General features: G+C 34.5%; 1 protein-coding gene across 1 annotated transcript; it reads right to left on the bottom strand.

Moving 5' to 3' along the window:
• Window positions 1–2,406: 2,406 nt before the first annotated feature.
• LOC126742262 (uncharacterized) lies at window positions 2,407–26,076 on the bottom strand. The gene is made up of 23 exons (XM_050448892.1): window positions 25,871–26,076; window positions 25,570–25,807; window positions 25,411–25,519; window positions 25,236–25,359; window positions 24,987–25,185; window positions 24,654–24,931; window positions 24,377–24,601; window positions 23,952–24,061; window positions 23,715–23,897; window positions 23,566–23,668; window positions 23,424–23,509; window positions 22,749–23,365; window positions 16,814–17,076; window positions 16,515–16,746; window positions 16,333–16,461; window positions 16,014–16,272; window positions 15,727–15,964; window positions 15,521–15,669; window positions 9,532–9,808; window positions 9,157–9,369; window positions 2,804–2,930; window positions 2,610–2,745; window positions 2,407–2,557 (listed from the first exon to the last, which is right to left on the bottom strand). The coding sequence occupies exons 1-23, from the start codon at window positions 26,051–26,053 to the stop codon at window positions 2,449–2,451; spliced, it is 4,587 nt and encodes a 1,528-aa protein (XP_050304849.1). The 5' UTR covers window positions 26,054–26,076; the 3' UTR covers window positions 2,407–2,448.
• Between the last annotated feature and the right edge of the window lie 726 nt (window positions 26,077–26,802).

Genomic DNA, 26,802 nt, shown 5'->3' with positions numbered 1-26,802 from the left:
TTGCAGTCTTCTGACGTTGACAGCGTTTGCAAGGAACTTTACAAAAGACTTGATTCAGCTTTTGCTGCTTCAGCATCTTTAAAACACCGAAGATGACGGCGATTTCCAGTATGGTTTTCAAAACAAATTATTTCGAATATCTTTAAGAAGGAAAAAGCATATCGTGATTATAGATCCTCTCCAACTGAATTTAATCTTTCCAGATACAACAGGCTTCGTCAGACAGTAAAATCTTAAGCCCGTGAGGCCTATAACTCATTTGTGACCCAAGCCGAGGAGAACATTGTCACTGATCCCTCATCGTTTTGGTGTTTCGTTAGAGCTAAGAAAGGTCACTCTTCACTTCCGTCTATCACGTGCGATGCCAATGGTAATTGTTTTCAAGGAACAGAAAATATTGTGCCAGCTTTTGCCAAACTTTTTCAGAATGCCTATAAAAATCCAATCAACCTCGCAGAAACCTATCCTCCTTCTGATTCCTCAGACCTCATTGACATTCTTCCATCAATTACCACTGAGGAAATTATTGCTGCTAGTCGAAGGCTAAAAAACAAGTTGACAGCCGGTCCAGATGGTGTTCCAAGTTTTGTGGCTAAAGACTGCATGTTTGTCCTTTGTCGGCCTTTTTCATGTCATATTTTTAACCTTATTTTGAAAACTGGCAAATTTCCTAGCCATTTCCAGCCGTCTGGAAATGTGCTAAAGTAATACCAATTCACAAAAAAGACGATATAAACATAATCGACAACTACCGACCTATCTCCATACTTTTTGAAACTATTGTTTATAACAGAATTCTTCCCCAAGTTCAATCACTACTCTCTATAGATCAGCACGGTTTTATTCCTAAAAGGTCGTGCATCAGTAACCTCTGTAATGTGACTCATTTTATTTCTTCAGCCCTCGATACTGATTTCATTAAGGCTTTCGATCAGATAAATCATAGCATTCTGCTGGAAAAGTTGAACAAGCAATTCAGCTTCTCAGAAAGGCTAATTTCGTTGCTTTCGTCATACCTTATTGACCGTCTACAGTTTGTTGAGGTGGAAGGTTGCAGATCTAATACCTTTGTTTCAACTTCTGGAGTCCTACAGGGCCCACTTCTTTTTATCTTTTATATTAATGATCTTATAGAACTGATTTCCTGCCTTAGACTAGCTTATACTGATAATCTGAAAATATTCTGGTGTATCAATAGTATCTTGGACTGCTTGTTCTTACAGAGTTATGTCTTAATATCTCGAAATGCTGTGTGATCTCCTTTAACCAAACCAAGGATCCTGTTTTGTTTAATTACAATATAGACAATCAAATCCTCTGTAGAAGTACTTCTATTAAAGATCTAGGGGTTGTATTCGACGATAGGCTCACATTTGTGCCACATATTGAACAGACAGTGCCTTCTCGTTGATACTTCTGGGTTTTGTCATTCGAAATAGCCGACTCTTTAACAACTCAAGCTCAATAAAACTATTGTACTTTTCCTTAGTTAGATCAAGACTGGAATACGGTTCCTTGGTGTGGTGTCCTTTCTATGAATGCCATGTTGGCTACATCGAAAGTGTTCAGAGAAGGGTTTTAAAGTTTCTTATGTTTCGTGAGGATGGAATATGTCCTGTTAGGGGACATGATCATGATCTGATGTTAGGTAGATTTAATCTACAATCTCTGGCCATGAGGAGAACAATTCATTTTGTAACATTTTTATGGAAGTTGGTCAATAATCAAATAAATTCTCCTCCTCTCTTGAACGATATTCTATTTCATGTACCACGATTTGCTTCTAGAGCAAATATCACTTTTGCCTTAGATCGTGCCAGAACTAACATTAGGATCCCGTATATCAAATGTGCAGAATTTTTAATTCAGTATCATCAACCTGTGACATATTTGTATGCTCCATAAAGGATCTAGTTTTGTCTCTGACAAACCAACAGTTACCATAATTCCTTTTCTCTTCCTTTTTTCCCTTGTCCCATGAATCCCTTTCTTTGTTCATTCTAATGTTAATTTACATCTCCTTTAATTTTGATATATACATGATGTTACTATAGTAATTTAAGTTTTCTTTCTTTTTGTTATTTAATTTATAGTAATTGGATACTTGTTTACACTTTCAAAACATTAATTGTAGATTTTCCTGTAACTGGGCTTTGCCTGTTGGAAATAAACTGCTAAATAAATAAATATACGGAATACGCTTAAATTGCCTCACCCTGTATAGGTGTTTCAAGAAATCTTTACTACCTGGAGCCAGGTAGTAAAATACAGAACCGAAGACCCAGACGTTGACCGTTAAAATCAATAATGTTGTACCTGAACGGTGTAAGGGTCAAAAAAGATTTGTTGCCAACGGATTTCTTCACCTATATAAGCTTTTATTGGACTCGATGCTAATAACCTTCAGAATTTACCAAAAATATATATTACTTATCAAACAGTTACATATTAAAGAAATTTCTCGTTAAACGACCCCGTGCCTTTAATAGGAACGTCGATATAATACTGGGGAATATTGGTCATTATCCTAATGCTCTCGTGATAGTTCTTACACTCCCTAAAACATGAAATCAAGAAGTTTTCCTTTTTTATTTCATGCAGATCCTTACGTGGGAGTGAAATAAATAGACACCCTCGCGAAATTACGGTTCAGACCGGTACTTTTGGGAACTTCTCCGTGTGCAGGTGTAACGACGATTTCTTGGTTCGATACCGACTTATAAATTTCAAACAATACTTCACAACCTAAAAGTCACAGTAATAAAATTCCACGTAATATTTTAACAATATATATATTATTTACCTGTAAAGTTGTAAATGTATATAGTCTCTTTTAGGGTTCGTCCTACCAGTACATAGCCCAACTTAACGTGAGTCGGTTTAACGGCGATATTTGGGTAAAAGATTGACATGTTTATTGGTATTGTTTGCTAAAAAGGTTCGGAAGGGTCATTGAGTAAGCTTATGTGGTCTTGAACGTCAAAAATTGTCGTTTTGGAAAAGTCCAAAAGTCAACTTTTTTTGAGAATATCCAAAACCGTGCTTATAGCCGGGATAGGGCCTTTACAGTGTTGCAAAATCTTTATTCGCTTTTGAGCTATAGGGAGATGAGTAAAAAGTACCCCACAAGTTGTTTCCTTAAAAATTATGCACACAGGAATATAAGGATAACAAAGGGAGTTTGTTTAGTTTTTCAGGTCTCCCCGTCTCCTTAATTTGTTTACAACTTTTTTAATTAGAAACTGTAGGATTTAAGGAACTTCAGACAGATAGAAAAAAATATTTACGCCTGGAAATGATGAAAAATTAAATTTAATCCCTGACAGACAAAAAAAATTACCGTGAAAGTTTGGATTAAATTTACTAGAAAAATTATTCGGTTTTTATTTTAATTTGTTCTTTTCTTAATGTCTTTCGTGCATTTAAAAAAAAATCCTTATTTTCAAGGTTCTTGGAATAATATTTCAAGTCTTTCAATCATTTTAACCAATTTTTAAAGTCTTTCGAGGATGCTTAAATGACTGAAAGACATAAAAAAAAACATTTTTTGGAAAAATGCCTGAAAAATTGTATAATTACAACTGCGCCGAAGAAAGGCATTCATTCAAAATTATTTCAATTAAAAATTTCGACAAGACTTACAAGTGCCTGAAAAATTTACTTTAAATAAAACTAACTTTGCTTGGACGACATAAAAAATCAGATCAATTGCCTGGAATGCAATAATGATCTTGAAAAATCTTTCTTTCCAAAATTACTAATCCCCTACTATAAGAATAGAAAAATGATTCAGTTTTTATTTTAATTTATTCTTTTCTTAATGTCTTTCGTGCATTTAAAAAAAATCCTTATTTTCAAGGTTCTTGGAATAATATTTCAAGTCTTTCAATCATTTTAACCAATTTTTAAAGTCTTTCAAGGATGCTTAAATGACTGAAAGACATAAAAAACATTTTTTGGAAAAATGCCTGAAAAATTGTGGCTATGTGGAAATATAAAGTAATTATTTATTTTATGTCGCTATATGCCTGGAATAAAATCAAAAATTACGTTTAATGTGTGCAAAACATAACCACAATTTTGACTTCCTTAAAGGAATGACTCCAAATGCCTGAAATAAAATTACTCCAAAAGCCTGAAACAAGTAAAGGATGACATCTGAAATATTCGGGGAAAATGAGCCATATTTACAACTGCTCCGAAGAAAGGCATTCATTCAAAATTATTTCAATTGAAAATTTCGACAAGACTTACAAGTGCCTGAAAAATTTACTTTAAATAAAACTAACTTTGCTTGGACGACATAAAAAATCAGATCAATTGCCTGGAATGCAATAACGATCTTGAAAAACCTTTCTTTCCAAAATTACTAATCCCCTACTAGGAGCTTTTTAGATTTTTAAGTTTTTGAATATAGTTTGTTCACTCTAGTAATCACCTTAAAAATTTGATATTTTTCTACTTTTCCAGATTATTTTGAATTCTTCCTTCTCTGGAAAGGAGAGAGAATTTAAGTTTTGTAAAGGCGCATCAGCATCTGAGGCCATTTAGCGCCCTGCACGTTTTTTTTTAATTTTCCTATTTTTTAACTTCCTTTAAAAATTCTGTTATATTCTTTATATTTTCTTTGTTTGGTTCAAGTATATGTTTTAGATTAGTGGTGATTGGTAAATTGTGTTTAATTTTAAATGTATGGAATCTATTGCAATATGCAAAAATATGTTTTATGTTGAGATTATAGTCATTGCAAAAGAGGCATATTGGTTGATTTTCTTTCTTTAAGATATATTCATGAGTGGTTTTCGTGTGGTCTATCAGAATTCTAAAAATAATTGATTGGTCTTTTCTGTTTAAATTTACATCTAGGTAAGGTGAAGGTTGTATTTTGATTATCTCAAGAAGCTTATTTTCGGTTTCGTCTAAATCTAGTTTGAGTTGAGTTATTTATTTGCAGGAATAGATCTCTGTAGTAAAAGGTATTTGATAGTCTAGAGCAAATACCAGTTGGATTTTTTGCCATGTTATCAGACTGGGAATCCAGATAAAACTAATATTTTTTACCATTTCTATTGCATTTGATTATGTCATTTTGAATATTTATGAATGCTGGGTGTTCTCAACTATACCTTTTAAGAGTATGTAATGAGCTGAAAGAGTCTGTAGCAATTAAGAATTTATTAAAAGATGATGTTTTTACGAAAGGAAAGGAGTTAAACAAAATAAAAGGAGTAAAAACCACTCATAGTTCCTTATTGTTTAGTTGCATCTTCAAGGCATATGAATTTTTAGGAATTCGCATTTTGATCAATTTAAATTATTAATTTAATATACGGTATTTAAATTAATTATTTACATAATTTTAAATTCTTTCCTGATACCTAAAACCACTCATGTCCTGGAATGAGGGTTTTATATGCCTGGAATAAAAATTAAAATTAGTCCAGCAATCTGAAGCATATACATTTAAGGACTTAGTTGACTTGTCTAAAATCTAGAAAAGATGTCTTCAAAATCAAACTTTGTTTCTGACTCTAACTTAAGTAAATCAAGAGTTATTAACCGAATACTTAAGTTGACTCAAGAAGGTCCTATTGCTTGTAAAGTTACATTCAAATGGCGTTATCCCACAATCTACTGAATCAATTGAAAAAATAACTTTAGAACTTTAATTATTATGCTTATAACCGGAAATTAACTTCTAAAAGAGATATTAGCTATCTTCGGACCGTGATCCTTTTAAGCAGCATATTTGTCTCAGTTGAGATAGAGGTTATTATACTGTTTGAAAGGTGAGTAGCCAAAAGGAAATGATGAATAGGTGAGGTTACTGGCTATTTAAAACGCATAGTATTTGTTGTTTTTCCTTAAATTTAAGGAGTAATATATGTTTTCCTTTTTTTTATTAGATTTTCCCCGTTTTTTTACTTTAACCTTCAATTTTTTTTTTAATTTTTGGCCAAAATGGCGCACAATTAATTTTATTTTAAAGACTTATGTTGTCTCATTCAGATTTAGGTAATAACTGAGAAAAATATCTAAAGAGAAACTAATAGTGGAGTAACAAACTTCCTCAAATCGATAGAAAAAAAAAGTAACGTCAACTTTACAATGGAAAAAATAATAATAAAAAAAAGTTGTGGCGTTTTAAAATCTGTTAAAAAACTTCTCTAGTTAATAGTCTTTCTAACGATGTGCCACATGTAACAAAAATAATTAGGTAACTTACGAAAAACAAATAAGTTTGTCTTCAAGGACGCGTGAACCAATTTCTTGAAAGTAACCTAATTGAGCAGGTATAAACTTATGCCTCTTTCTAACACAGTTAAACCTGTTACGCTATCATCTCCTTTATCATTCGGCGACACTCCCTTTGTGCCCCGCTACCTTAAACTGTTACCTGGCACTAACCATAATACGAGTATTATTTATTCGAGACTTGTCTTTTTCCGCTACTTCACGTATTTTTAACTCCGCTCTACGCATATTGTTTTTGTTGTTCATTTTCGTTAACTTTGTTTTATTGTTACTGTTGCCTACTATGGCTGGTGCCTTTACAAACGAGGAGTACGCCGATATCCTAATGGCATATGGTAGAGCTGATGGAAATGGACGAGAAGCAAAAAAGAATTTACCAAGAGCGTTTTCCCAATAGACGCCAACCTAATCGTCATACTTTTGAAACAACCTTTAGACGCTTAAGAGAAATTGGTATAGTCATCAAGTAGCTTCATCCAACAACACTCCACCAAGCTCTTAGGAATTGTAATTGATAGACATCTATCGTGGGATCCTCAGGTGGAATCTGTGTGCAATAGAATATCCGCAGCAATTATGTCATCTTGCAACTTCGAAACTATGTGGATGCATATGCACTTAAAAGCTTTTATTATGCCTCAGTGCATTCCACTCTATCCTATGCCTTATTAGCTTGAGGTAATTCCTTCAGTATTGGGAGAGTGCTAATAAATTAAAAGCGCATTGTATACGTACGATATTTAGACTTTCCTTCAGAGAAACTTGCCGTGGTACTTTTAAAAAAGAACAAATCCTAACTATAATTAACATCTATATCTTGGAGTGCGCATGTCAAGTACATAAAAATCTTTCAAACTACATGAGATCTGGAGATCTTAATTTTTATGAAACTCGAAATGCAGATAAATTATACATTACCCGGTTGTCGCAGGTACAGGATGGTCCGGAAATTAAATCTCACAAAATTTTTAATCATCTCCCATGTAGCATAAAGAGAGCTAAGACTTTTCCCACTTTTAAGAGGGCTCTTAGCACCATGTAAGCTGACTGTCCTTTTTACTCCCTGACAGATTTCTTTAACTGTTGACTAAATTAAGTTAAATTTGTTTCCTTTCATATCTTTGTAATCTTATACTGTTTTTATTGGCATTGTAGTTTTTTATTGACAATTCCTATACACTGTTATGATGTCGATGGAAATAAATGATTTGATTTGATTTGAAAGCGCCGTGAACCTGGAGTTCGCAGACAACGTAATGTTGCTGATGACGAACGAATTCTGGAAGCTTTTGACGAAGATCCCACAATGAGCATCCGGACTGTAGCTGGAAGGTCTGGTCTGTTCTTCATGCCAACGGAAAGCGTCCCTTTCATTACACTCCCGTGCGAGATCGTGAAGAAAACGACTACCAAAGACACATTCAGTTTTGCCGCCTCCTATATATGGACGGTGGATAACCGCGATTTATTGAAAAACATACTGTGGACAGATGAATCCAAGTTTTCAAGGGAGGGAATTACCAACTTTCATAATTGGCATTATTGGGTCCCAAAAGAAGAAAACCCAAAAATGAAGAAAGTCGTGTCCTTTCAAAGGAAATTCTCAGTAAACGTTTGAGCAGGCCTAATTGGTAATACCCTTATTGGTCCACATTATTTACCGGATAATTTGAATGGGGATAATTATCTAGATTTTTTATTAAATGATCTGCCCGAACTCTTGAATGGGGTTCCAAATTTTCTCAATGGGTGCCCAGCGCACTGGAGATTGGCGATCCGGGAGCACCTCGACAATGCATTTCTGCATGTCTGCAAAAGAACTTGTGTATTTCGAACCTATAAATACAAGGGAACAATTGATAGGAAAAATTAATGACGCTTTTGTAACAATGAGACGGGAACTAACATTACAGTATACCACAAGAGAACTAAGAAAGCGATGTTACGCGTGTATTAGAAATAATGGCCATCAATTTGAGCAAGACTTATAAATAAACAATTTGAAGTAAAAAATATGTTTTTTTTTAATCAACCTGTAAAGGAAAGGGTCATAGAAACGAAAGGGCACAATAGGTTTAGCTGTGTTAGACCGGTGAAAGAGATAGCGCAACAGATTTAGCAGTGTTAGAAAGAGATATAAGTTTATACCTGCTCAATTAGGTTGCTTTGAAGAAATTGGTTCACGCGTCCTTGAAGACAAACTTATTTGTTTTTTGTAAGTTACCTAACTATTTTTGTTACATGTGGCACATCGTTAGAAGGACTATTAACTAGAGAAGTTTTTTAACACATTTAAAACCACACAACTTTTTTTATTATTATTTTTCCATTGTAAAGTTGACGTAACATTTTTTTATCTATTGATTTGAGGAAGTTTGTTACTCTACTATTAGTTTCTCTTTAAATATTTTTCTCAGTTATTACCGAATTTTGAATGCAACAACATTAGTCTTTAAAATAAAATTAATTGTGCGTCATTTTGACCAAAAATTAAAAAAAAATTGAAGGTTAAAGTAAAAAAATGGGAAAAATCTAATAAAAAAAGATATTACTCCTTAAATTTGAGGAAAAACAAAAAAATACTATCCGTTTTAAATAGCCAGTAACCTCACCTATTCACCATTTCCGTTTGGCTACTCACCTTCCAAACACCATGTATAGATAGACTGAATTGAGGTCTCAATTGTATCAGTTGAGATATCTCCAGTGATATTGGTCCTAAGTTTAAGGAAAATATTCTGACGAGGATAATAATAAATAAAGGAATATTAAGTCCCTAAAAATATAGGTCTAATCAACGATTTGCAACCCTGTAAATAAACCTAAAATAAGCATGAAGACTGGCAACATCTTATTCTAAAGGTATCTCTTCTTCTTCTCCAACTAAAAAACTGTACTTACATTTTTAAATCCTCCCTCAAAATAAATCCGCAATTTCTTATGAAACGTTATCACTTTATTCTCGTTATCTATATATCTGTCCAATGACGAGCTGAGCCTTAGCTCACTATGCGAGGTCACTTGCAGGTCCAGTGGGGCAATTTCCGTTTGTTGATACACAAAGGGGGCCCACCTTAAGATTTTCTCATACGTAATTTGACACATCAAAGAAATCTATTGAAAAAAAAATTAAAATTAGTGGTTCAAGGTTTAGCCATCAATGTAAACGAAGTTCTCCATTATCTACTCCAGTGGTACATGAACATAATAATTGGAAATAAATATATAAATTGAGAAGAACCGTCTTTGATTTTTTATGACAAAGTTTGCATATACCTGTTTGCATTGTCCTGGTCCTAAGCGTATCATCGCGTCTCTGCTACTTAGTACAAACGGTTCCAAACAATCCAATTGGGCCTTAATCAATGCCGTGGTGGGGTTTTGCAGTAAACATTTAATATGATGCCCGGATTCCCGTTTTACGGCGATATCGTTTGCGTAAATCCTCAACGTGTCTTCTTCGATGGTGATATTGAGTCGAGGCACTTCCACCCTAGCGGTCACTTCTATCACCAAGGAGTTCGGTTTCCGGTAGAAATAGTTGGACTTTAGGCTGGAAAAGGGCCATTTTGTAGCAAGAAAATATGTTAACATTTACAAGATTGTATTTTTTAAGGCAATTGGTGTATTTTAGAATGGAAAATTTAAAAAGCAAGAATTAATGAAAAAATGTCAACATTTCTAGTTAATGTTTTCATTTTAAAATATAATCAATAGAGGATTTTCAACCTTACTAGGTAACTCTTTGAATGAATGAATGAAATATTTACTTGGTATCAATGGCATCAAAAAAATAACGATAAATAACTGAATAATATACCATAATTGAACAGTGTATCAAATCTAATGGCAAAAACAAATAACAAAAATGAGTATGAATAAAAATATGATTAAAACTGTATAACTAGAAGTTAAGCTAAGCACAGATAATATGTTGAACCGAATTAGGCCTTTATATAATTAATTAAATATCTATCTACTAGTAGAAAGTCTGTACGGTATCTAGTTTCATAATTATGAACATCTTCAAAAACGCTTAATTTAGCACAGATGTAGCTAAGTAACAAATTATGTTTTAATTTAGATATAAACAAATAAACAATATATCGTGAATTACAGACATGATACTAGGTACACTTAACATAGAATTGCTCTATTTTGTATTATTTCTAATTAGTTAATTCTGTGTTGGATAGACTATACAGTCTGTTTGAGTTGAATAATGCTGTAACTGAGAAAGTACAACGGTGTTAAAAAGAAGCAGTTTTATACGCATTTAGAATGTTTTTATTAGTCTTGGCACTTTTTAGTCTCAAAAAAGTCATTTCTGAACTTATGCATTGTTCCTAAATCATATGAGTGAAAATCTATTTTTATTTACCGTTACGCTAGTTTTTATTAGATTGTTCATAAGGTAATAGGTCAATTTGGATTGATTTAAAAATTGGTAGTTTTTACGTTGGAGTCTTTCGTTGGCGTTTAATAGTTTACAAAGAATATACTTTTTACGGTTCACAGTATCGAAGGCTATCTATGAATAACATGATGACGAACTTATTTTTGTTGAATTCCTTTGAAAGATCAACTGTCGCTCCAACTGTACTGCTTTTACTCTGGAATCTGTACTGGTTGATGTTACATCCAAAACTTCTATCAATGAAATTACAATGTCTTATTTTGACCACTTTTTCCAAGATTTTTGAGAAAGTATCTCGAAGTGTCATTGGCCTGTAGTTATTAACGTCTGATCTACTTCCTTTTTTATACATTGCCAGTTTTTAACTCTTCAGGGAATATTCTGTTTTCTAGTACCTATACAATCTCCAATGATTTCTAATTATTCTATTACTTCGTTTTTTGAGTCAGGACCTGGTGCGCAATTTATTATTTCTTTGATCTCGCCTAAGTCTTTTTAAGTGTATTTTAGCTACTAAACGGTTTGTCCGAGTTTCTAAAAATTATTATTAAATTCCTCTGCAATATCTGTTTTTCCATTTTCACTTATAATTCTATATATATTTTGCTTCCTATTTCTGTTACACATTTCATTAATCATCGATTTGCTTCATATTTTATTTTGTAAATGCTTTCTCAGTCTTTCTGTTTCAGTTTATGTTTTTTAAAATTCTCTTTCAGCTTATTAAGTTTCGGGTGTTTTTCATCCAGTGTAGTTTCTCTCTATCTTTAATCTTGCGTAGGTAACGTAAACAACCAGTTATTGACATTTCACCAATCATTGACACCATTCTACAATTTTCCCTAAAATAAGAAAACGCATTTGAATTTCGTATTAAATGTGAAACCTATGCAATCCTCTGTAAATCTGGCAACCCTGAACATATTTCCAGAATTTTCTGGTCAGTCATTTTGTCAGGTCAGTTCATGTTGTAAACCCATGTTCCAAATTTTTGGTATTTTTGGTGCTCTTGAAGTAAATTTTTGTGACCCATTTTAAAAATTTAGCATTAATATGTGTGTAGTATGAATTAAAAAATCTCCTCATATTTATTTGTTTACAAGTAAATGGAGGTGTCAATAACTGGTTTCAAGGACTATTCCTTCCACCAGTTATTGACACAACTGTCAACTATTGGTTTTTAATACTTTTGACCAATCACATTTTGAGTGTGAAATACGCATCAAGACAATGTTGCCAATATTTCATTTTTTTCAAACAAGTGTCAATTACTGGTTTAATGATGACAATATTTGGATGAGCCAAAACTAAATATATTTAAGTCCTTCTGCTTTTTCAGAAATGTCGCCTAGAAAAAATTATACCTCTGACCAAATGACAGCTGCACTGGCAGAAGTAAGAAATGGTGTATCAGTTGCAGTGGCTGCTCGAAACCACCATGTTCCAAGGACAACCCTACTTCATAAAATGCAAGGAAAGTCTAAAGTTGTTTGTACCATGGGGCCCTCAACAATAATTAGCAAGCATGAGGAATCCCTATTGGTTAAATGGATTATTGAACTATCTCAAAGACATTTTCCCGTTTCAAAAATGCAGCTTTTAGATTCAGTTCAAAAAATCATGAGTCATTCAGAACGGACAAAATCGCTTACTAACAATAATCGTCCTAGCGACAAATGGTTTCTGCTATTTTTGAGGAGACATCCGGAAATTTCACAAAGAATATCACAGAATTTGACAACATCCAGAGAAAGTGTCACTTCAGGACAAATTCGTAGATGGTTTCAGGAAGTAAAGGAGTATCTAACGTCCCATGATCTCTATCAAGTAACTGATGACCCTAAAAGGGTATTCAATGCTGACGAAAGCGCGATTTACCTCTCACCCAAAGAAGGAAAAGTGCAAAAAAAGGAGACAGAAACACTTATCGTGCAGCAGGAGATGATAACGAAAACTTTACTGGTAACAGCTAATGCAGCTGGTAATATTGCACCGATGATAGTTTTGGCTTCTTAGACATAGCTTCAAGTGTGCCTAAAGATTGGGCATTGGGTACGTCCGAAAATGGGTGGATGTGTTCAAGCACTTTTTTTGAATATATCACCAATATATTCAATCCGTGGCTCATAAAAGAGGGGATTCAAAAACCTGTTCTCTTTTTTGTAGATGGCCATGTGTCCCACTTAACTCGCCATTTATCAACATTCTGCAGTGATAATGGCATTGAGTTGATAGCTTTATATCCCAATTCTACACACATCCTTCAGCCTATGGACATTACAGTATTTAGGCCCCTTAAATTAGCCTACAGAAATGAGGTACAGAATTTGAAGATGGAGAACTTTGGCAATAGGCTTCAGAAGATGCACTTTGGAGGTGTCTTTAAAAAGGCCCTGGAACACATTAAACCAGGTTTTAAATCTTCAGGTTTATGCCGCTTTAATGTTGACAATGTACATTTTAGTAAAATTTCTGCCAAAAATGACGATTCAAGTGACATCCCTGTAGCTGCTATGGCTTCAAACGCTACAAAAGATAAGTCCCTGCTTGCCTTGAAAAATTTTGAGAGCAGGATTGACCAAGAAAAGCTAACTACATTCAGGAACTCCTTAAACTAACATTCTTGGGATCGTCCAGTGGAAGATAAGTATTTATTCGAAATTTGGAAAAATTGGACCCTAGAAACATGTTCAGATGTTCAACATGCAGAACTAACAAATGAAAAAGGGGCCATGGATAATCGATTCAGCCATTCTCCCACTAATCTTGCTCCTGCTTCTGTTGCCGAAGATCTTTGCACTCCAACAAAAATAACTGATGATCAGCCAAGCACCTCCTTTCAAACCCTTGATGCATCAAATGTTCGAACTCCTTTTAAGAAGGCGTTATTTTGGCCCTACCCAAAACCTCAAACAAAAAAAAAGGAAAATGAAGGAAAAAATTCCATCTGTTGTCACCTCTGACGCATGGCGAAGGTATTACGCCAAAAAAGAAAACGAGAAAAAAAAGAAAAAAGGAAATTTGAAAGGGAACAAAAACTTTTAAAGAAGAAAGAGTTCTGGTGAGAAAGAAGAATGGATAGAGAGTGGAAATAGTTCGGATGACGTAGACCCCTTTGAAGATCCAAACAAATCATTTTGCCAAGTTTCTAATGGAGACAATTGAAGACAGTTTATTAACATAGGGTATTATATCACCCTTATGAAAAAAACTCTTCAAATTAACCATAGACAATTTTCTCCTTCAGTGAATGCCAATCCTGAATATTCCAGAAAGATTCAGAAAATCAAGACTAATATATCAAACCGAATAATATTCATTCTATAATTTTTATACAGAACCATAGACACTTTCTATAAAATATCTTCGAATTTGAATTAATAAAGATACGAGTACTCAATGGAGTTCAGGTCCTAATCCAGAGATGCAAAGACGTCAACTGTGATGTGTACGTCTGATCGATTATGACCAACATCTCTATCAATACATTATGAAAATAATGATCAATATCCTGGAAGAGGTCGGCTTAAAGATATCAAATTTCCATTGGAATCAGACAGCATGCTTAAAACTTAAGAGTGCAACATTGTAAAAAGCTTGGAATATATTCGATGTTCACGTTATGTACTCAAAATCTGTATGATACCATATAATCTGTCTGTCCTTGTCACGTCAATATGTTATGTCACTCGTCATGAATATGCATTAAACTCTTGTTTGTTTATCAACAGAAAATACAACATGGGGTTTCATTTCATCCTTGAACCTGAGAAACCAGCTGATTCTCCATCATTCTGGAATGACACACAAGTCGCACACCGCACGACATCTCGAAGGTTAGCGAGAGGCTTCCGGAACGGCGTTCTGCCGAGTATATAAGGAGCCACATCACCAATAGTGGTCAATTGTCAGGTCAGTGAAGTAAGGCTCGGAATATTGGCGCGCAATTTAAATAGTTGTGACTAAATGCAGTAAAAATGAATTTTTTTAAGTGTGTAAATAAATTAGTTGATTATTTTCGATTGTTTTAATTCACATCTAACAAACGGGAAAAGTGGTACATTATGTTTTTGAATGTAATCACATTGAATAATATTCGATATGCTGACGATACCAAGATGATAACAGATAGGTTGGAAACACTGCAAAGGTTAATGGACCATACCCCCCCCAGTACAGTGATCAATATGGTCTTTATATCAGCGCAAAGAAAACGAAACAAATGATCATCAGCAAAAGAGATATGAAAGGAGATCACTTATATGTCGACGGAACTCGAATTGAACGTATTCAACACTATTGCTACCTTGAAACCATCATAAATAAACAATGGGCCAGTGCACAAGAAATATATTGTCGTATAGGAAAAGCAAGGAGTGTATTTCACAAAATGGGTGCCATTTTCAAAAGTCACAACATATATCTCGGAACGAAAGTAAGGTATTTAAGATGCTATGTCTTTTTTGTTTTATTGTATGGCGTAGAATTCTAAACACTTACAGAAGCCAGCAGTAAAAATCTAGAAGCATTTGAGATGTGACTGTATAGGAGAATACTCAGAATACCATGGACAGCTCACATTACAACCATAGAAGTACTAAGAAGTATGAAAGTAATCTGTAAGTCATGTAAACTGTTAAGAAAAGAAAACTAGTATACCTGGGACATGAGAAATAGAGATCAATACTCCCTACTGCAAACCATAATACAAGCAAAGGTAGTAAAAGAGGGCCCAGAAGAAAGACATCATGCTTGTGGAACTTACGGCCTTGTTTTTGGACCGAAAAGCTCAGTAGAACCTAACCAAACCGGATAGGTACCTGAATAACAAATAAGCGATTAACTTACTTGTCTTCATCATTCAATAAGAACACTTTCCCCAATATAAAACACTGAATGCAAATTTTGTCATCGAGACATTGTAGTTTACATGGAAGAAACGTAATCGGCACGGAAATCTCTTGTCCACGTTTCACTGTTGATGTACTAGAATTCATCTAAAATGAGACGACATTAGAAGTTTAAATTTTGCAAACTCCATTGTATGTACTTACCTTGATAAAATCGAAAGTTTCAGTACCAAAAAACTGTTGAGTAGCATCCAAATTTATTAAAGTTTCCCCACTGGCCCCTACCAAGTCGCAAATAATATTAAAAGAATCCTTGTCACCCTCCTGGTTTTCCTTATTGTAATGAAACAGGTGCCAATGCACCTTTACGTCAACCGAAGATATATTCCTTATTAAAATGTCTCGCTTAATATCACAGGAATCGAAGGCGAGGGTACCGAACCTAAATAAATAAATTCAATCTATATCTATGAGATCTGTATAGTTATTACCTTATGGTAGGGTACTTGGTGATGGCCCCTATACCCAGTGGCAACTGCAAAGGACAACCGACCACTTGCACCACCAAAGAAAAGCAAAACGAGGGAATATTCTCAATGTCAACGATGATTTCTTCCACGTATGCGCCCCAAGTGTTCGCATAAATCCAAATATCAACAATCACCAACTCCTGGGAGTGCATCAACCCAGATTCGCTTTCTGGTTGGATCAATATTCCATAATCTTTGATCATCGGTTCCCAATAGTCTTCTATAACCAAAGATAAATTTATCTTCCACCACAGGAATTGATTGCACAGAGATTGCTCACCAGTTTTCTTATACTTGGGCCCAAGACATTTCTTGATCTCGTTCATTTTGGCACTGAAATTAGTCGCTTGCACCCAGTACCTCGCGACATTCGGAGTGACGTTTTCAAAGTACAGACGCACCTTTTTGGCTGGAAAAATTCAAGTTTAAACATAACAAGAATTAAAGGCAAGAGCAACATACGTTCTTTGACGTTGACTTTGGTTTGGACCACACAGTCTTGCAAAAATATCTCGGAATCCGCACTAAGAAGAGCTTCAAGAACCTCTTGGTTCTCGTCAACGAATTTCTCTTCTTCTTTTTGTAAATTGATGTGGCTCTTCAACTCATTTAAGGTCGCGGAACTCTTATTCGATAAATGCATGGAGTATGAGGACTTGATTGACTTTATTGTCTCCTCATATTCACCTTGAAGCTGCAATATAAAAATTGTTGTTGAGCATACCCCAAATCCTTTAGGTTGGAATCGACTTCCTTCTCACCTCTTCACATAAACAGTGGCTGCTCCACCCGGCTTTGTACTCGTAAATCACCTTGGGGGGCCATAAAATCTTCTGGAAATCGTCGCTTTTCACAGGCAAATAAAAGAACAAATGGACGCAGTCCACCATGCACAACAAACGAACTTTTAACGGGTCCTGATGCATACCGATGAAGCAGGGGAGGAAAATGTTTTCCAGGATTCCCACTTCGTGGCAGATCAGTTTCAGGGTGATTTTCTGGCAACATCTTGGGTTCAGTTGGCCTGAAAAGATCATTCCAACAGTATACATCAGATTATTTTAGAATTACATGTAGTAGAATAGAGGGTTATTCCAGGCGATTGAGTTAGTGACAATAAGAACTATATTCATTATTCTTTTCAGAAATTTGGATAAGATAAAATATTCAGGATTGGGCCTGGCATATCCCAAAACTGGAATGTTTCAATCACGTTACATAGAGTTTCTATTACAGGTGTTTGGGAAGCAAAGTTTTTTAATCTCTTGGAAGGAATTAAGATTTATTCGTGGAGTGCCTGGAAGTTATCATTCCTTTGGTTACTGTCGAAAACCATAAAAAAATCAAATTTTCCAGTTTTTCTGGCTTTTCTCTCTTGACGTAACCAATTGACACTTTCAGGTATCTGGAAACCAAAGCCACTCAGTTTCTTGGAAGAAATTGAGTGAATAGTCATGGAGTGCCTGGAAGTTATTAATTCTTCACTTATTGACAAAAATTCCCGCAAAATTTTCTACTTGTTTTACTACTGGTTAAATTTCTTCTAGGACCATTGGTATCCTACCTTCAACAGATTTACTTGACTTAGGATAAAGGAATACGGCGGGCAAATGAACTAAAGGAGCAATGTTCAATTGAAAAAGATCCAAAATGACAGTAATAACGAGATTCGTTATCCTGTTCAGGAATATTCCAATCAGGTTGCATAGAGTTTTTGTTCCAATAACTATCGAACATTGAGATGTTCGAAGTGAAATTAGGAGATCAAATCAAATCAAACATTATTCAAAATAGTTTTAACATACATAAATAATATTTAGGAGGAAAACTTGTGTGCGTAACTGTCCTCCAATAGAAGTTTTTCACTAGTGTAACTCAACTTTATTAATATCACAATATTTATAAATTATAAGACATTTACAACTTTTAGCTCAGAAAATTAAGACTCTATCATCTGCATACTGTAAACACCGAGAGTGACACAAGTGGTACACCTATTGACATCTCGAAGGTTAAGCGGGAATCTTCCGGAACAACGTATTGTTCAGTATATAAGGAGCCCGATCGCCGATAGTAGTTCAGTGAAGTAAAGTTCGAATTTTTGGCGCCATATTTAAATAGTTGTGTAAATGTAGAAATAAATAATAAATTAATTATTTTTGATTGTTTTAATTTATAACTAATGAACGGGACAAACTTTACAATGCAATGCAATGACACCGTTAATTTCCCAATATTATTTATGTATATCAAAAAGAGTATGGGTCCAACACAGTACTTTGAGGAACTTCAGTGTTAACTACTTAGTATTTTTAATTTTATTTCAAAAACCCATCAGTTCCTCTAACTGAGACAAAACAGTCTAACTTTGACGAAACAATTGGGCGCGGTGTCAAATGCCTTTGAGAGATCCTTAAAAACATCTAATCTTTTAAATTTCCTACTTGAAAATTATGATTGATTTTATTAACAAATTCAACTCAATTGATGCATTGATAAGATTTATATCCGAGAGTTTTATGATTTTGCTCCTTGCATGATATGTGCTGCTTCACATAAATAACAACACCATCATTTTTGTCAAACTGAGACTCATTATAAAATATGCCGAAATTTGGTGTATTACTTTTAGTTGCAAATCATGGGTCATTCTCATTTAACTTTGATATTTGATGTCTTCAAGACTTTTTTCTTCAGGTTTTGTTTGTTAGTGTCGATTAGATGTTTTAAAATAAAAACTAAACACGGATTAATCACATGTTTAGGAAATAATATATCTTGATTTTATCAATGTAATTTTATTTCATTTTAAAGTCACAAAATGTCAAGGTTCGTCACGGTCTCTTTCTTAGTTGCTTTCATACTATCATGATTTTTCGTTAAGGAATTGTTTTTTACTTAGGCTTTACTTAGATAACTAAAAAATATTGATTTAATTTTTAACTTTTCGCCTATAGGAAACACGTCTTTGCTTTTCGTATTTATTAAATTCTTTCAAAGTATTGTCTCTAAAAAATATGTCAGGTTCGTCACTACTATTAAGAAAGCGTAAAATTCTTATATGGACCAATTTACTATTTCCAGTTAACCACCTGCTTGCTAAATGAAACCATAGTGTCGCTACGCAGTGTAAAGAAAGTGTTTTTTTAGTTAAATACTGTGTTTAAAAAAGTGTTTTCTTGTGACTTTAAGGTGAGTATGTTTATTGCTTGTCAGTTACGTCACGCAAATAACTTTAAATTTCTTTATATTTTCTTAAAACTAATTATTGTATTTTGTTAACCAAAGCAAACTAAAAGTTAGGTTATGTTTACAATAAAATACCGGTCGCCGGTCATAGTCAAATAGTCTTATTTTTAATAAAATGTCAGGTTCGTCACGGTCAGCTGCGTTACTATTCTTTCGTAACGCAGCTGACAAGTTCGTGACGAACCTGACGTTAAAAGTAGTAAAGTAGACATTATTTTCAGCAATGCCGTTAACACCGGCTGAACGTGCAAGGCGTTATAGAGAAAAACTGAAAGAAAACCCCGAAAAAAGACAAGAATATTTGGAAAAAAGCCGAAAGAGGGCAAAGAAGTCCAAAAAGTCTATAGAAGAACTTTCCGATAGGGAGCAGCGTTACCAAAGAAAAAAATGGAGATTGTACCAACAGAAAAGTCGGCAGATAAAAAAACATGAACGTGAACAGGACCAATTTCTTCAGCAAAATACTCCACCGGGAAGTCCGATACCCCTGCCCGATCATATTCCTATGGAAGATGTTGGAATAGTAAATGAACCTCCAAGAAATCAATCTTACTTAGAGGCTAACAGGTCTTCCGGAAGAAAGAGACTTCGCAAGGACAGAACTGCTGCATACAGGAAAATCAAGCGTTTGGAAAAGGACTTGGAAAAAACAAAGCAGTCTTTACGGAAGTATAAGAAACGTTGCCAGCGATACCAGAAAAAGAATGTTGTGGCAGGTAGTCAGAAAAGTGAAACAGCTAGTCCTTACAGTAAAGCCATCCAAGATACCAAAGGATATAATGTTCCTGAAACTGTAAAAAAAACTCTAGTTTTTCATAATGCACTAGTTGCACAAATAAAAGACAATTACTCAAAAACAAACAACGAAAAAGAAAAGCAAATTATTTCTAGAGCCACTAGTGGAACCATTGTCAAAAAATATAAATTTTTAACAAGAACTAAAAAGGTACTCCAATGTCATTCTTCAACTACAATGTCAAAAGGGAAAGGAAGATGTCGACTTACTTTACATCCACTTCATAAAAAAATACGAGACTTTTTTAATAGAGATGACATAACTACGTTAACACCGGGAAAAAAACAAACAGTAACACGAGGCAAGATCAAATATCAGAAAAGATTGCTAAAGGAAACCCTTAAAAATCTTTATGAAAAGTTTTGCAAAGAGTTTCCTTGTAGTAAAATTAGTTTTGCGACATTTTGCAGGCATAGACCTTGTTGGGTTGTGAAACCAAAACTTTCCGATAGAGATTCTTGCTTGTGCAAAAAACATTCCAATATACAGCATAAACTGGATACTTTAGTAAAAGAAAATATGCACAGAACGCAACATCGAAAACGTATGTAAGCTGGTTACGTGTGATGTAAAATCAAAAGATTGCATGAAAAATATCTGCCCAAAATGCCAAGATCAGGCCGCTATAATCCTCGCGGATATTAAAGATCCAAATAAATTAGTTAATTGGAACTTTTGGAAACTTGAAAAAGAGGAAAGGAGCAAATCAGGCCAAACATTTTTTGTTAATAAAACAAAGCTTATCCGTGAATCTGGAATGCTAAAGAACCTATGCACAAATTTTAATGCAGAACTAAAAACAATGTTCTGTTGGCATGTCTTTAAAAAAAATCATTAAGCCAGTCAAAGGCAAAAATGTATTTCTGAACTAACTTATGAAAAGGCTGCTGTACATATAGATTTTTCTGAAAATTACTCATGCAAAATGAGTTCAGAAATACAGGCAATGCATTTCGGTTCCTCACACAACCAGGCCAGTCTCCATACCGTTGTAGTTTACTATGACAATAAACCTCCTGAAAGTATATGTACTCGGCATGACCCTCCTGCTATTTGGGCCCACTTACGTCCTGTTTTAGAAGAACTAAAACAAAATGGTGTGCAAACTGTTAACTTCTTTAGTGATGGCCCAACATCACAATACCGCAACAAGGACAATTTTTTTTATTTGAATACATATTTTAGAGATTATGGATTTTTAAATGCTTCATGGAACTTTTCAGAGGCTTCGCATGGTAAGGGTGCTCCGGATGGTGTTGGGGCTGCAGTCAAAAGAGTAGCTGATGGACTTGTCTGTAAAGGGAATGACATTCCAGATGCAGAAGCGTTATTTAGGATTCTTCAAGGAAAAGTAAATGTGAAACTTTATTGGATCGATTTAGAAGATGTCATTAACTTTGATTCCAAAAAAGAAATAAATAATCGTTACAAAATGACTAAAGGCATTATGAAAGTAGGTCAAATTATTTTGAAAGATTCTGAGTCCGATTTATATGGACGCGAATTATCGTGTTTTTGCAAGAAATTGCCTACAACATGTGATTGTCATTCATTGCAACGGATGTATTATCAAGACTGTGAAACTGTAGATTCAGACGATAACCCAGAAGATACCACTCCTTAACAACAGCTTCAACAACAACAATTTTTACCTGTGACCTTTGAAAATGTAAAAATTGATCAATGGCTGCTTGTTAAATATAACAATGTGATATATCCGGGCGTTGTTACTGATACAAATAACGATGAATCCTGTGAAGTTAAAGTTCTGCATTCTGTAGGAGTCAATAAATACATTTGGCCAATCAAGGAAGACAAGATCTGGTATAAATTTGAAGATATAGTGGGTTCTATTGAAGCACCTACTAATGCAACTAAACGAATTTTACAGTTTAAAACGCCGTTTTGGCTTGAAAACGGGGAAGGCATCAACTAATTTAACCTAAGTATTTTATTATTTGTTATGAGTTACTTAAAATTTAGAGTTTATTTTGTTATGTTTGGTTAAATTTAGAATTTACATTTTTGGTTAAACGTTTTTGTAATTGGAGCCATTTAATAAAAAAAAACAATTATTATTTAAATGTGTTTGTTTTCTATCAATTTTTAGCATCATTGTCAGGTTTGTTACATCAGTGTCAGGTTCGTCACTATTTAGAAAAACACATAAAATATGGTATTGCTTTTTATAGAAAAATAGAAACTAAAAAAAAATAAATTACCCATCGGCTTTTTGCAATAATTAATGTTTTAAAAAGAATTCTTAACCTGGGTCTAAGGCTAATTTTCTGACTTTTAAGAAATAGTGACGAACCTGACAAAGTTCAGTAAGCAGAATCACTCAAAAATGGGTAAAATAAAAAAAAATTTGCACTGCTTTTGCCAAATTGTGTTATAAAACATGATTAGAAATTGATTTGTTTGTTTTTTTGCATAATATTAAATATTTTGTAATGAACGATTTTCACTATTGGTTTGACGACTTTAAATGAGAATGACCCTCATTCTGACAGAACTAGAATATCAATATTTGTTGTTATTCAACAAAACAAACATTTAAAAAAATTAACTTTTAGTAAAAAAAAAAGGTTCATAAAAGAGTGGTCAAAATATTCCAAAACATCTCTTTAAGAATCTTTTAAAATACTAACCTGATTGCGGATTATACTCGAGACTAATTTTACAAGCGTCATCACCGATCGGACTAAAGAAGTAAAAGCAAGCAGGGATAACGCCCAAATTCTTAATTTTAAATGAAATACTAACTGGGACTCCCACGTAAAGCATTTCCAACGGACACAAGATCGGTTGATCTGCGTGGCCGGTTTTAATCGCGATATTCTGTTCGACTATCTCGTAGGTTACCAAACAGATACTTTCCGCTATCAGCTTGCTGTCGTCCGCCTCTCGGTTAATCACATACAGGATCAGTATCGAGACGTACCTGGCAGGTCGTTTACGGACGATATTATATCTGATATAGGAGGTTTTTTGCCGGTTTATTTGCCCACTGTATGGGCTAATATTGTTTTCTTTTAAAAGTTGCAAATGCGGTCGAGAGTCAATGTTATACTTCAGTTCGGCGATATTCCAACTCAACTGTTTATCGGAAAGGTTTTTTATTTGAATCTCTCGCGATATATCGGCGCCTAGTGGTAAAATGCCTAAATCCAAATAAGGCGGGTCGAATTCCAGGTCGGCCATTTCTGGAGCGGTTTCGGGGGAACAGAAGTCACAGGTGCAGTCCTTTTTTCTACAGCCCTCACAACTAAAAGGACGAAGTGATTTCTGCAACGAGATTATGTTATTCTTTCTAATTGACTTACAAATCTGGCGGTTTCTTATCTTCCTCCTGGGTCTGTTCGTCGATGTGACAAGCGACCTCAACATCCATAACCAAAACGTCCACTACCTTAAAGTTTAGGACTAATTTAAGCCCATTTAAATGCATTAGAGTTCGTTTTTTACCGAGACTTGTTCAGTTACTTCCTTAAGCGTTTTACCATTGGTTTTCACAAAAAAAACGTCATCTTCTTCCAGGCTGGCTATTGGAACGTCTAGGATAAAAAGTCTACGAGAACTATGGTCATTTTCCCTTCCAAAAACTGCTGATTTACCTCAGTTTAGTGTTGTAATATCCTGTTTGCAGTCCAGGGGGGCTCAGCACTTCAAAAATTACATCAGTGGTACTATTTGGTGCTAAAAATTTGGCAGTCAGGTTTGACACCTTGATCCACTCGCACATAGATAATTTTTCATTTAATTGGGCCAGTTCGAAGGCGTATTTTATATATAAAGGGCTGGAATAACACTAAATTAGCCACATTTAACTAGAAAAACGCATAATTCCGCACCTTCGGTTAATGATTGACAAGGTGAAATTTGATGTAGAGCTACATGGAAGATGGCCCAAGAAAATGCAATGGTTCTTCTTGGTCTCAATTTCTTTGGTTCGGTTTGGCACCTAAGTAATGAACATACAAAAGCAGTTTTTTCTCACGCAATTATTTTTTGCGAAAAAAAACCGTTTTTCATTAACCACACCCTTCTCTTCAATTTTTGAGCGTGTGAGATAGTAATTTCTAAGTTGATTTTTGCTATAAGTGACGTAATACCCAATAAAATAAGTAACTCATAATGAATTCGTCACAACAATACAGATTTTACTTAGGTTAAATTGCTTTTATTTTGATCTTATTGTCATGTTACTCTCTGTTGATGAATGAATAAATAAATAATGCAAAAATTAATGGCTAATGAAGATTACCCTTATACTTACATCAACGGTAATAATATGCTTATTAAGACACACAGCGTCCCCGATCAATTCGATTTGACGAAACGTATTATTATCGCACATCAAAAAGACCGTTTCCGCATGCATTCCGCACTGTAACGGCTGATAAATGATATTTATCTCGCAAATCTCGTTAGGGTCCATCTCGAAATACGTGGGAAATATCCAGAAATAACCTTGGGACAGTTCCATATTAGTGGAAGTGTTCTAAAACGAACGTTTAATTTATTAAGGTCTCCAAAAAGGCAACTTAACTTACATTGAGGGTTTGGTTATAAAAGTCGTCCTCGGTGAGCCAGAAAAATCGGGCATAATGACCCCGATTAACCAAAATCAGGGAAATCAAAACATACTCGGTGGTAAAACAGGTTCCGCAGTCGATAGTGTTATTGACAGCGTGCTGTCTCCTCATGTTAAACTCTCTGGATCCTGGAACCCTGCGCCGTACAACCAGGGGGTATTCGATAGATTTCTGGACGTATGCTGTTAATCTGGGAGGATCCCTGAAGCACTTTATCGAAATAAGCAAAATTTCTCCTAAGAAAATTCATATACATCATCAAAATTATATTAGAAACCTGTGTGAATTTACCTTGTCTGTTGACAAAACTGATTGAATCTTTGAAATTTAGAAGGTTCAGGGGTTTAAAAGTGATTTTAAAGGTGGTAAACATCCCAGCCGCTATCCTCGAACCGCCTTCGAAAGTTAAACTAATCACCGGGGATGTTGGCTTCTTTTTTACGACAATACTTTGCGGGTCCGATCCGACGTTTCGGATTTTCACCGTTTGCTACAAACACATAAATAAACAAAATTTAGTATGTTTAAATGTTGATTTACTTCATAGGTGGCCCCTTCATGAAAATTCCTGAAAACCACCTCAGGAGGCTCCAGCCTGAAACGTTGCGGTAAACTCGGCACTGGTTCTGATTTAATTTTTTCTGATACTTTTGTTTCCATTTGCCTTAAAACCATAAAAGTTACACCTTAAGTTAATTTTTATACTCAAACTAACGATTCTCGTGGCAGGTTTAAGACGACACGAGGTGTGCATGTTTCGGCTTGAAATTCTTTCTTAGGAAAGCACTTCTTGCACCTATGCAAGGTGGTATTGAACCGAAAGTCTAAAATCGGTTGGTCACAATAATTTTTATTTAAATATTATCTCCCATACCGAGAAATTGCTTGATAACGTCCGGGTATAAGTCCGATTTTTCAATAAGGCCAAATTTATGCTTATCGTGAACTTTTAGGGGTGCAAAAATGTTGCAGGGTTTGAGCTTCATTACTTCCCTCAGAAACTCGTTTCTTTCCATAAGGTTTTTCGAGATCAGATACTCCGCATGGTTCGATTTGATGTCGTTTTCAAGCTTGCTAATATCCGAAGATTCCTCTTCAAAAAATTGATGAATCTACAAAAATAAAGATCCTCATAAGAAGCACGTAAACAAAAGGGTCTTTAATTATATTCTTACTGCCATAACATTTTCAGCGGTTTCCTGTAAACTTAAATCCTCATCGACAGCAGCACAAGCGATATTCCTAGCAACGTCTTTGGGAAATACATCTTCCTCTAATTGTTCTTCGAAAGTCTCGTGTAGCACCCTCACTGTGTCATTTATTCCATTCGAAAATGGTACTGGAGGTAGCGGGTCCATTTTGGGAATTCTAAAATTATCTGATGATGTTTTATTTGACAAAACTGAGTAAGTTCGTTATTTAATAACGCACGAAGGGTTGGCCGGACAATGCAAAATGTTTGATCAATAGTAAGCAGTAGAACGGTGTGACCCACATATAAGAAAGGTAACTTTTTTTCAATTTTTCTATTCCATAAATTGCTGTCTCCTATTTTTCTTGTTTTGACTTTTGTATCATTTCAATTTTTTCTAATAACGACGGGTTCGCGTGACCATCTAAATGTTACCTTTTTAAAGAATTTCTTTTTTTTATAGTAGTAACGTCATGGAACTTTGCATGAAACCTTTAGAGTATGAAACCTTTACTGTAAGGTTTATGATGAATTAATTAATCAAGTATTGAAACAATGATTTTGGGTCATCTAAACAATCTAATTGATGATCAATTCTAAGACGGCTTATCTAAAATTTAATTGATTTATAGTTTAATAGTTTCTATTGATCGAATACAGATGCAAGACATAATTGCATAACGATCGTCCTTGATTTCTGGATCTCAGACCAACATTTATACCGATTTGGGGGTCAAAAGTCCCCTTTTTGACTTTCTACCGCATCTCACTTTTCAGTAGCATTCTGGATCTCTTGGAAAATATATTTTTCGGATATATCTAGACCAACTACAGACAGAAGACAAAATTTCATAATGATCGTTCATGATTTCTGGATCGCAGATCAACATTTATACCGATTTGGGGGTCAAAAGT

This window comes from Anthonomus grandis, chromosome 11, assembly GCF_022605725.1.
Source record: "Anthonomus grandis grandis chromosome 11, icAntGran1.3, whole genome shotgun sequence".
Lineage (NCBI taxonomy): Eukaryota > Metazoa > Arthropoda > Insecta > Coleoptera > Curculionidae > Anthonomus > Anthonomus grandis.
This window is presented reverse-complemented; position numbering and strand designations above follow the sequence as displayed.

Bases quoted from the DNA above. Each gene is read 5' to 3' on its own strand.
- LOC126742262 (XM_050448892.1), bottom strand. From the start codon at position 26,053: ATGGACCCGCTACCTCCAGTACCATTTTCGAATGGAATAAATGACACA. The intron at 16,747-16,813 runs GTGAGAAGGAAG...TTTATATTGCAG, and splicing joins GCCACTGTTTATGTGAAGAG to CTTCAAGGTGAATATGAGGA. The intron at 16,273-16,332 runs GTGAGCAATCTC...CTTTGGTTATAG, and splicing joins GCCCAAGTATAAGAAAACTG to AAGACTATTGGGAACCGATG.